Source organism: Podarcis pityusensis (genome assembly GCF_964106645.2).
Source record: "Podarcis pityusensis genome assembly, chromosome: 1".
NCBI lineage: Eukaryota > Metazoa > Chordata > Lepidosauria > Squamata > Lacertidae > Podarcis > Podarcis pityusensis.
Window position 1 is genome coordinate 67922924 of NC_138028.1, and position 12491 is coordinate 67935414.

Here is a 12491-nt window from a genome sequence, read left to right on the forward strand (position 1 = left end):
CCAAGTGATGCCATTTACACCTCCAATAGTGTCTTAAACACTGTAGATCCACAGAGCATTGTGGGAAATTAAACTGTGACACCTGGTGCCTGGCATTGATTGCTGGCTGCTGTCGAGGGGAGGGATAGAAGCAGCGTCCTGGCAGAGTGCTGGGACCACAGCAGCTGCCCAAGGGTGACATCAACACAATACAAACTTTTATCACATACTTTTCAAATATAAAGGTGGCATATTTTACCAAAACTACTAATGGGGAAAAATATATACTCTTTTTTTAAGCATCTTTTCCCAGTTGGACTCATAACACATTCTATCTAGTCCCCCCCCCCCCATGGCAAAAGCAAAACATTAGTTTATCTACAAATGTCAGAGTAAGCAGACTAGATGCAGGCCACCATCCATGCTTCAAGTAGCCATCCAGGGTCTCGTAACAGAATGCCAGGCTGGATGTGGCAGAAAAGACCAACTTCTATACTTTATCAGAAATCTGGCAAAGCAGGCAGGGATTAGGAGGAGACATGCTTTGTGTATAAAAGGTCCCAGGCATCTGCTGGTAGGGTTGGGAAAGACTGTCTGAAATCACAGAGAGTTACTGCCAGTCAGTACAGTATAGAAAATAAACTGTGCAGAGTAGACACACCAATGGTCTGACTCAGTATAAGGCAGCTTCCTATGTTTCTTTTAAAGCTCTACATCCATAATAGACAGTCTGAATCTGGGCTTGCAGCCCGTGGTTTAATGTATTACCAACTTATCTATCATGTAAACAAGTATGTTCCAGGTGTGCAGACAGTCCATCAGGCTGTCTCCTTATTAGCCAAAAGGCACATGAGCCAAGGCATTCCATTTATCAAAACTAACTTGGGATTTTCGTCTTTGGTAGCTTCAGACACCGAGCGGGTTTATGAATTTGGCTCGCCCTTCTCCCAGGGGTTATGAAAGCTGGAGCAGCTGGGGTCTGTGGCAGGAGCACCTGCATGCAAATGCTGTCATGTCAGCACTGAAACTCCAATTAGGAACCCACTTGCCAGAAGTAAATGCAGTTTGACATCAGCCATCAGTAAGAGGAAGGAAATGAGGGGCAGAAAAGAAAGTGATAAGAAACAAAAGGACTTTACAGAACAGAGTACGTAGCTTTTCATTTGCAATTCTCATTTACGCCATTTTATATTCAAAATCAAGATCTGACTCAACCCGAGAAGAAGTGCATTTCTATTCAGATATGCCTTTGAAGTTACAGTGCAAATTCAACACATGGCTGAAAGCAAGCGAAGGTTTAGCTAATTAATTTGGCACAAGCTTGGCTTCCGATAGTAATCAAAGCTATATTAATAGTGCATGTATGCTCTCTGTTATACAGGACAAAAACAACCATCATCTCCTCTACCTGCTTATAAATGTTTGTGTGTGTGTTGCGGGGGGAGGTGGTAATTTATAGAAGATGTGTATAAATCTTGTGCTGCTTAGTACTTGGTTAAATATCTGTGCCAAAGCTGCTTAAATGTAATAGTATACAAGGGAAACAAATGACATTTGGTTTTTAAGGAAATGAGAGCTTTAGCAGCTCAGAGATCTAAAGTAAACACTTAAATAGGTAATGCTAGAGAATTCTCATGCTGCCTCCTCACATTTCTGTATTTATTTTTTATCTGTGGGATCAAGCGCATTAGAGAGGGAGGCCTGGAAAGCCTTGCCTCAGCCATCATTCCATGCTGCGTACATCTGTGGTCAATTTTCCACACTTTCTTCCATAAAAGGTAAACGAAGCACTGTACTTGCAACAGGATAATCTAAACAATATGAACAATGTTACTGTTAAAGACCATCTGGCTCATCCAGCACAGCTCTGGATTTTTAACTCCTTGAAGTAAATCATGAAAATCAGGCAGTTGGCTTTTAGCTACCTGAAATCTACTTTAAAGAGTTCGCAGGACATCAGGGACTTTTAGAATTCTTCTCCCATTTTGAGACAGCTTGCATCCTGAGCTTTCTGCAAACCAGGGCTGGTGGAAATTGTCACATAGAATTTTCTGTAAATGGTCTCTAGGGTCTTTTATAAGAAGCCTCTACCATTGTGGTTTCCTACAATTAGATCATTATGGGAGTATTTACGAGCCTTAACATTTACTCAGAAGCAAGTCCAGCTGAATTCAAATGATTCTTCCTTCCTTGTAAATGTCCTTAGGACAGGCATGTCCAAAGTCCGTTTTGGGGGCCTAATCCGGCCTGTTGGTCGGTTGAATCTGGCCCCTGTGGCAATTAATTCCCCCGGGTAAAATCCTAAAAAAAGCTCAGCAACTCAATCTTTAAAAAAGCTCAACAACTTCAAAGCTCAGTCCTAATCACTTCATCAAATCTGGCCCTCTTTGAAAAAAATTTGGACACCCCTGCCTTAGGAGAACTGTCTTATGTTCCTGACTCTATCTTGATAAGCTTGTTATAAGAATTCTAAAGTCCCAAATGTAAAATAAATGTTCATAAATGTACAAGACAAACACATACATAAGTATATAAACCACACATCTGAAATAGTACAGGAGAACAATCCTGAAACCATTTTGACTCTCCCAGTGACCTCAAATACTTCTCTGCAAGGAGGAAGGAAATGGGAAAGCCTCTCCGTTGTCTTTTGCTTACCTATCTTAATGGCATGTGTGTATGAATAGGGTGAGCCTGTGACCTGGAGTCAGGAATTAAAGCATTTACCATCACAAAAGAATGCCCAGGCTGCCCAGGCAGAGCAATCACTGGCCATTACCAGGTATCCTGACAAAGAGGATCTTTGTTGGAGACCGCCTCCTTCTGTGATGTATGTATGATGGTTGTTGGGTTTGGGGGGGGGCGTCTCTGGCTACAGGGTGGACAATTTCAAAAGTCTATATAAGGGCTCGCACACCCTTGTTCTGGGTCGCTCCTGCCTCCTGCATGTGGTAGTGAGCACCCTGTTGCCACAGTTAAAAAAGATCAGGCTTACTAGCTGCCTTGCTTCTCAATATTCTCTGGTTGGCCTCTGTTATTTTCTCCTTCCGATAGGGGACCTACTTAAGGACTCTATACGGGCTCTTGGATACCCTGTAAGGGAAAAGGAGCAGTTTTGTTCTTATAACAAACACAATCCAGCTAAAGTTAAGGGAGGGAATACATCTCTCTTCCATCCAAACAATGAGCTGCCAATCAAACAAAAACCCTTTAGACACTTTGGGTCGTTTTGTTATTTATGGTTTATCATTTTAAATTGTTAATTGTAGAGTTGTAAGATTTAACAGCTATATACAAAATGAGGAGCAAAGAAAAGAAATTCTGAGTTGTATCCAGTGATGTCCCTAGACCTCAGCCACAGTCTTTCCTACTATGATGAGTTGCATCCAATGCTGAACCAGCAAGGTTTCACTGGTGAAATGGGACTTCCTCTCCCCCTACCACATGCACCTCAAAATCTGATTCAGGTGGTGACCCAACTGTCGGTATCGATAGGCCAGCTGGCTCGGCCCCAGGTGGATCATCTCCCTCTCAGCCTTCGCGCTGCGGAGATTCATCAACCATTGGCTCCGACGTAAATCAGCAACTCAAGCTTGCTGACTTGAGCACACTTTATTTAGCAGAGCAAACTGCACAACAGAAGAGGCTTGAGGCTGTGGATACATACTAAAACTACAGATTTATTATACATAAACCAGGACAAAGAAACATGTCATCTTTCCTTGCCATCTTCTCAAAACAAAAAGTAATACACTGAGCAGAAGTTCCGCTCACGGTACCCAGCAATCTGTGCTGGACTGTAAACAGACATGTGACATGTAACAATCCCACATATCTGCAACAAAAGGTGGAATGGAATCTCCCAACCTCAACCTCCCTGGAGCTAATTTTCTTGGAGAGGGAGATACATGTGGCTGGAGGGGGTAGAAGAGAAATTTCAGTTGCACACACAAAGATCCTTGCGCCAGCAGAACCGCAGCATTAGATATAGCACATAGCATTTGTTTTTAAATCGTTTCTAATGTCTTATCTGTGTACATAGGTTATAAAATACTTTATGTAAAAGTGTGTCCTTTTTTTGGTGATTCATTTCCTCTTTTTTGATGAGATGTAAGTGGCCACCCAGATAGAAAAAGGAAGGAGAGAATTGTCCTGGAGATGGAACTATTTTATACAGCAGCTGCTGGCCTTTGAGTAGGACACAGGTTGCTTCTGAAAACAGACAAACTATATTTAAGCAATATACTTAAGGCTAATATTGCAAGTAAAGGGTTAAAGTTATCTTCCCCTTTGCAGCTGTGCAAACTTTGGCTGCCTAGGTTAACAAAACAGCAGAACTTGGCTTCAAAGAGTCTCCTCCCCATTTTGAATTACTTCGTTAAATAAAATTACAAAGCATACTTTAACACTTCTATAGCTTTTCCATTATCGATCAAAAAGTGACTTTCATTTTGGTGGAAACAAAAAGGGTTAAACTAAGAGCTTGCACTTTTTCCCTGCATGTAAACAAGAACAAAAGAAGAAGGATTTTCATATTCATGGGGCTTCTGGCCCTAGTTCCCTGTTGCCACATTAAACAGAAACATTGCCATATCTGATTTCTAGGTAGAATGCACACATTGCTAAGCCCTCGTTCACTCCACCATGGGTTTTTTTACATCTACTTCCTGATATCTGCAGAGCTAACATCTTTCCCTCCCCTCTACTTTAAAAAAGGTTATTAAACATGGATTTTATTTACACTTGACTAAGTGAAATGAGCTCTTTCCTTCTTGTTCTCCAGGTGCTTTCAGATGACACTGTAGCGCTTTCTGGAATTCTTTTTTCCAGTTTTGTATCTCAAGGGTAAAATCTGTTTTGATTTTTCGCATCACTAATTCAGCACGTATTATCTAAATGAAATTTCTTGCAGTTCCGCCCTCCGCTTACTACCTCTGTGACATATGCGGTGGGTGTGGTCAGCCAGCATTCAGGAGTTCCAGACTACCCAGATTCTTCCTCAGTCTCTATTCTAAGATTGTCCCCCTGGCTTCATAAAAACTCATGTTATTATTGGGGAGATTGTGGAGCTGTCATTGCAAGAAGAGAAGGGAGAGGTGGATGGAAAGTTATTCAAAAGTGGGAAAGACAAAAGTGGGCGAGATCCGAGTGCCAGGCAGTACCCCTGTCTTTCAAGTTTTTATTTCATGGCTGAAAAGAAACTCTTAGGTTATTATTCCAGGACTGGTAGGACACAGGACATGTAAGTGGCTTTTCCACCTCCTGACGGATCTTCTCCACTTTTGCAGTAAGGTAAAAGGAAGATTTCACCACCATCCAGTTTATAAAAATGTATTTTTTGGGGGGGGGGTTGCGAAGAGGGGATGGGAAAGGCCACAGCTGAAGGCTACAATCCTAACTTCACATGCCTATGAGTATGTTCCACTGAATTCTGAAAGACTCACTTCAGAGTAGACATAATTAGGACTACAAGTACCCTTTACTCATCTGTGGAAATCTATAAGCATGTGCTTGTAGTGTGACCAAGGTGGAGGAGAAAACAGTACAGTGGTACATTGGAGGTTGAACGGAATCCATGCTGGAAGTCCGCTTGACTTCCAAAATGTTCGGAAACCAAGGCGCGGCTTCCGACTGGCTGCAGAAAGCTCCTGCAATTGGAAGCTGTGGAAGTTGCACCAGACGTTTGGGTTCCAAAGAACGATTGCAAACCGGAACACTCACTTTGCAGTTTGGGAGCCAAAACGTTCGACTCACAAGGCGTTCGGGATCCAATGTACTCAGATACGTAATTGTCAAGCCACGCCCAATGGTATGATTGCCTTGAAACATTATTTTTGCAGGACATTGGAGTAGAAAATCCTGGCGGTGGAATACGTTGTCAAAACATGCTAAGAAGCAAAGCTAGAAACCTTGAACAAAAAGGTTTGTGTCTGAATGCACCTATTAAATAAATAACTGGTGAAGAATAAAATGTGTCTCTTTTATTAATAGTTGTCAGATTACTTAATTAATCCTGTTCTTTTGTGGAGACATGTCTTTAAAAGGTGGGGGGATTAAATTCCCAAAAGTGGAAGTTATAAATTTTAGCATGCTCTTCGTGATAACGTACTGAAATAATACACTGGATTATTCCATCCTACTTTTGAAAGCACACACTAATCTGTGTTGAAATACGCTATTATCCAGTGTAGTAAAGAGGAAAAAAGAGACCCCTAATTAGAGGGTGAGTGGAAAAAACATATTGCAAAGAAAACGTTGCAACTTACTGGCTGACTCTAGATTTTGGCATTCATTATTTAAGTTAAATGCATATTATGAAACCTTGAAGTGCACTACTTACTCATCCTCTTTAATTTTCAGTTTCCGGTAAAAGGATCCATTAGTTTTTGGCACGACTCAAGCTACACAGTACTGCATCAAAAGGGCAATACTTAAACGTGATTTTTGTAATTTCGTCTGTGCTACAACTTTAATCAGAGCTGTATTTGTAGATACAGGCATTTACATTACAATGCTATGCATGCTCCCTGTAAGTAACAGTGCCAACTGCTAACTGAGTACAGGACTGCACACCAAGTTTGTTCTCTTAGCTACTTGTACACAAACTGTCTAATGCCCCATAGGCACAGAAATTAGCCTCTTTCCGGCATTATCCTTTGCAGGATCATAATCACATGTAGAGGGAGAACAGGACCCCATCCCCAGGCTCTGCCTTTATACCACTGCCAACATCCATGCAGGAAATGTCTGAAGAGGAAAACCTGCTCTACTGCATATACTCCCTTGGTGATTTAGAACCCTGATCCTGCATGTTTCTGATTTCCAAGGTGGGTGCAAATGCAGAGCAGGTTTCCCTCTTCAGAATTCAGGCCCAACACATGGATGGCAAGGGGGAGGTGTGCTGCCCCGTTATGGTTGCATGGAGAATAATGCTTGAAGGACACTCCTGTCTCTGGGTTCTTGGAATGTTACTTTCACTGTACAGTTTAAAGGGGGGGGGCAATATATGCAAATCCACTAAAACTGCATGAGTATAACAGGGAATACCGGGTGTTTCTTAAAGTAGAACTATTAACTTTCTCCACAGTTTTACTTTATTTTTGGAACTATCACCTATTAGCCAGTCAAGATTGGCTTCAATGTGTCAAAGGGAACTCTGAGCCATATATGGGAAAGTATTGGCTTTGTGAGGATGACTGCAGTAATTCCCCTTATCTGAAAGATCAAGTTATAAAATGCAGCCCAGGACAAGTTTCACTGCAATGTTTTGACAAGAATGTCTGTAAAAATGTTGTATCGAAACACAAAAGCCACATGAATTTTGCAACATAGATAAAGTTAACAGGAATCTAAACCCCAGTCCATGTTTCATACCAAACCAAAGGTTTTTGACGGATATTCTTCCACAGAACATACATACAAAAAATAAAAAAGTTGCATTCAACTCAGCACTCATAAGCATGACAGGTTTTTACATGTGCACGTTCAAGTATGTCTTATATAAGTTTTCCAAAGTGCTGTTGAGACCTCAACAGCAGATGCATCTCTTTTTTAATATCAGCTGTACCACTCAAAAAACAATATCCTCTTTCTAGTGAATGTTTTGCCCTTCACAATATGTCAAGAAAGATGAAGCCTTAAAAATAGCTTAACCATTCAGCAGCAGTTGCAAAGGCAGCTCAGAACAAGGCTACACTGTGTGTGTGTATGTAAATTTTAGGCTACAAAGACAAGCAATAAAAACACAAACAATAGGAACATAAGAAACTACCTTATACTGAGTAAGCCACTTCATCTAGTTCAATACTATTAAAACTGACTGCCAGTTTCCAGGGTTTCAAACTGGGTCCATCCGCGATGCAACGAATTGAATTTGGGACCAAGGCAGATGTTCTACCACTGCACTACAGCACTGGCTAGTGGTCTGCAGTTTCTTGGATTTGTAAATTAGAATTAGCCATGGTTATGTTATAAGCGATACGTCTGAAGGATGCCACTTCAGAAAGAGGCACATGCTGCTGAAGGTGCAGTTTGCAAAGTTCCCTTACTGATACAAGTGAAGAACAGAAGCCAAGTTTCAAATATATTGTTGTGCGTAACCATATCCCTCTTGCAAATCTGTTTTGAAGTGTAAACTGTTCTGCCAGAACTAGCTGCCAGATTGTGCCCCCATTCTTTCTTTTTCTTTTTTACAGCATCAAGCTACTGTAACTGCTCTACAGTTCTGTAGCCTCTCATACCAAGATAACCAATTTGCATGTGGCAGTTTTGAGGATCTTGGATTATAGACAAGCAGGACTAGAACTAGTTCTGGACTGGGTGGGCCGCTCCCTTTCCTGCCAACTCCATCTGGCCTAGGGGGCGGAGCCTGCACTCATCGCCACAGCTTAAGAGGCCTGAGAGAGGCCTCCGGGACACTACTGCTGCTGCTGCTGCTCTGGTGAGCGCTGGGTGGGCCACTCCCTTTCCTGCCAACTCCATCTGGCCTAGGGGGCGGAGCCTGCACTCATCGCCACAGCTTGAGGGCCTCCATCAAGGCCTCCGGGACACTGCTGCTGTTGCTGCCTGCGTGAGTGTTGGGAGGACCGCTCCCTCTCCTGCCATCTGGCCTAGGGGGCAGGGCCTGCACTCACCACTACAGTTTAGAGGCCTGAGCAGCTACCTGCAGCAAGTGACAAAATGGTTTTAAATGTTTTAACTGCTTTAATTTGCTGCACCTTAAATGGTGGTTGTTGTTTTTTATAATGTTTTATAATTTTATAATTTTATTTCTGCTTGCGGTTGGTTAAGTATTTAGTTAGGGTGGGGAGTAGTTTAATTTTAGCACTATTGTTTTTTGCTGTGCTTCTATTTTTATTATTCTGTTAAGTTATTATACAGTTTGTATTTTGCCTTTTAAGGGGAAGGGTCAGGGCTGCCTGGGAGTGGGCCTCAGCCAATAGAATGGCTGGGGCAGGTTCCACAGGAGGGAATGTAGTGGGACACCCGATCTCAGTGATCACGGGCAGGAGGAGGAGTTACGCTAAGACCAGACCATGTCATTACCGAGGAGGCAGGTTTAGTCGTTGTTTGAGGACTATCCCTGCCTCCAGGTCTGGTCCTGACCGGAAGGATACTGGAATCAGCAAGGGAAACCCACAAGACCTGAAAGTGTTGCTGTGCAATGCCAGGTCAATGATGAATAAAACCACTGCCATCCACGACCTGATTGTGGATGGAGGATTTGACCTGGCATGTGTGACAGAGACCTGGTTGGAGGAAGCAGATGGGCCTGTCCTTGCCGCTGCTTGCCCACCAGGTTTCTCTTATGCACAGCAACCCAGGTCATGTGGGCGGGGAGGGGGGGTTGCAGTGATTTTTAGGAAGTCATTAGTCTGCACCAGGCGTCCTATTGGGAAGACCCAGTTCTCTGAGTGCATGTTCTGGAAGTTGGGCAATAGGGGCAGTACAGGATTCCTATTGGTGTACCGACCTCCCCGCTGCACCAAGGATTCCCTGCCCGAGCTGCTTCAGGTCATGGCGGATATGCTCCTGGAGACACCTAGCTTGGTTGTCCTGGGGGATTTTAACATCCATGCCGACACGACCTTACAAGGGGCCGCTCGGGACTTCGTGGAAAGCATGGCCTCCATGGGGCTGTCCCTGAATAATTTTGGCCCAACTCATAGCTGCGGACATGCCTTAGACTTGGTGTTTACCTCTACAGATGTTGGTGATCTGACATTAACTAAAAGCGAAACAAAAGAAGTGCCATGGTCAGATCACTTCCTGGTGCAACTGGACTTCTCTGCGACCCTTCCCTTCTGCAGGGAGGTGGGACCAATTCGGATGGTCCGCCCCCACCACTTAATGGATCCAAATGGTTTCCAGAGAGTGGTAGGGGATGTTTTATCCCAAGTTGATGGCCTTTCAGCTGATTCCCTGGTGGCCCGCTAGAATGCGGAGTTAACCAGGGCTACTGACTGTCTGGCTCCGAAGCGCCCTCTCTGATTGCATGGAGCCCGGACAGCCCCATGGTTTTCCCCGGAACTGAGGGTGATGAAACAATCGTTGAGACGGCTAGAGCGCCGGTGGCGGAAAACTCATTCTGAATCAGACCGGACACGGGCTAGAGCTCAACGTCGAGCCTACCAAGTGGCAATGGCGACGGCGAAGAGGGCCTTCTTCACCGCCTCCATTGCATCTGCAGAAAACAGCAGCAGGAGACTTTTTCAGGTGGTTCGCAATCTATCGGAACCACCTGCACCACCGGGGCCTGGTAGGGACCCCAAGATCTCCTGCAATGCTTTTGCAAAGTTTTTTGCAGATAAAGTCGCTCAGATTCAGAAGGAGGTAGACTCCACCGTGGGAGCAGGGCCAGGGTGGGAGAGTGCTAGAGTTCTGTCTAGTCCTGTTACATGGGATCAATTCCAATCTGTTACCTCCGAGGATGTGGACAGGCTGCTTGGACAAGTGAAACTGACCACCTGTCTCCTTGATCCTTGCCCATCCTGGCTGATAAAAGCGAGCCGGGAAGGGCTGGGCGATGGGCTCTGCGGGGTGGTGAATGCTTCCCTCTGTGAGGGAGCCTTCCCAGACCTGCTGAAAGAGGCGGTCATTAAACCGCTTCTTAAAAAAACATCTTTAGACCCAGCCAATTTGGCCAACTATCGCCCAGTCTCAAATTTACCATTCTTGGGCAAGGTGATTGAGCGGGTGGTTTCCAAACAACTCCAAGCACGCCTGGAGGATGCGGACCATTTGGATCCCTTCCAGTCAGGATTCAGGCCTCACCATGGGACTGAAACTGCCTTGGTCACACTGGTTGATGATCTCCAGCGGGCTAGGGACAAAGGTGAGAGCTGTTTCCTAGTTCTGCTGGATCTCTCAGCGGCCTTTGACACCATCGACCATAACATCCTTCTGGACCGTCTAGAGGGGCTGGGAGCTGGGGGCACTGTTATACGGTGGTTCCGCTCCTTTCTCCTGGGCCGTGTCCAGAAGGTGGTGGGGGGGATGAGTGTTCAGACCCCTGGGCTCTCACTTGTGGGGTGCCTCAGGGTTCTGTCCTCTCCCCCATGCTTTTTAATATCTATATGAAGCCGCTGGGAGAGATCATCAGGGGGTTTGGGCTGGGTGTTCATCAGTATGCAGATGACACCCAGCTCTACCTCTCCTTTAAATCAGAACCAGTGAAGGCGGTGAAGGTTCTGTGTGAGTGCCTGGAGGCTGTTGGAGGATGGATGGCGGCTAACAGATTGAGGTTGAATCCTGACAAGACAGAAGTACTGTTTTTGGGGGACAGGGGGCGGGCGGGTGTGGGGGATTCCCTGGTCCTGAATGGGGTAACTGTGCCCCTGAAGGACCAGGTGCACAGCCTGGGAGTCATTTTGGACTCACAGCTGTCCATGGAGGCACAGGTTAATTCTGTGTCCAGGGCAGCTGTCTACCAGCTCCACCTGGTACGCAGGCTAAGACCCTACCTGCCCACGGACTGTCTTGCCAGAGTGGTGCATGCTCTAGTTATCTCCCGCTTGGACTACTGCAACGCGCTCTACGTGGGGCTACCTTTGAAGGTGACCCGGAAACTGCAATTAATCCAGAATGCGGCAGCTAGACTGGTGACTGGGAGTGGCCGCCGGGACCACATAACACCGGTTCTGAGAGATCTGCATTGGCTCCCAGTACGTTTCCGAGCACAATTCAAAGTGTTGGTGCTGACCTTTAAAGCCCTAAACGGCCTCGGTCCTGTATACCTGAAGGAGCGTCTCCATCCCCATCGTTCAGCCCGGACACTGAGATCCAGCGCCGAGGGCCTTCTGGCGGTTCCCTCATTGCGAGAAGTAAGGTTACAGGGAACCAGGCAGAGGGCCTTCTCGGTAGTGGCACCTGCCCTGTGGAACGCCCTCCCAGCAGATGTCAAAGCAATAAACAACTATTTTACTTTTAAAAGACAACTGAAGGCAGCCCTCTTTAGGGAAGTTTTTAATGTCTGATGCTGTACTGTTTTTAATATTCAGTTGGAAGCCGCCCAGAGTGGCTGGGGAAACCCAGCCAGATGGGCGGGGTATAAATAATAAATTATTATTATTATTATAATAACCAGGTCAATATCTGAACAAATGTACCTAGAATCCCATTACAAAAGTACAGGGTCATCACATATTACAGTGGTGCCTCGCAAGATGAAATTAATTCGTTCTGCGAGTTTTTTCGTCTTGCGAAGCAATGCACCCTGGGTATTAACGGTTTTAAGAAAAAGGAACAAACTTGCAAGACGTTTTCGTCTTGCGAAGTAAGCCCATTGGGAAATTCGTCTTGCGAAGCAACTCAAAAAACCAAAAACTCTTTCGTCTTGCGAGTTTTTCGTCTTGCGAGGCATTCGTCTTGCGAAGTACCACTGTATATAGAAATCACCCAGTAGGGCTACAGTTTTCAGTTCTCTCACAATATTATTCATGGAAGCACATTTTCAAATATATAGGGAAAATGTCAAAAACAAAACTGCTAGGGCTATAACATACAAACCCCAC

General features: G+C 44.8%; 1 protein-coding gene across 2 annotated transcripts in view; it reads right to left on the reverse strand.

The window, feature by feature from the left end:
* PARVA (parvin alpha) overlaps positions 1 to 12491 on the reverse strand; it is a 74468-nt gene that overhangs the window by 37664 nt on the left and 24313 nt on the right. Inside the window, exon 1 of one of the 2 annotated variants that reach the window (XM_081022559.1) lies at positions 4721 to 4865. The exons of the other annotated variant lie outside the window; for it this stretch is intronic. Within the exon in view, the coding sequence (XP_080878685.1) occupies positions 4721 to 4850 (130 nt within the window). The 5' untranslated portion in view covers positions 4851 to 4865. Of the gene's footprint in view, positions 1 to 4720; positions 4866 to 12491 lie in introns of those variants that run through there. 2 annotated transcript variants of the gene reach the window in all.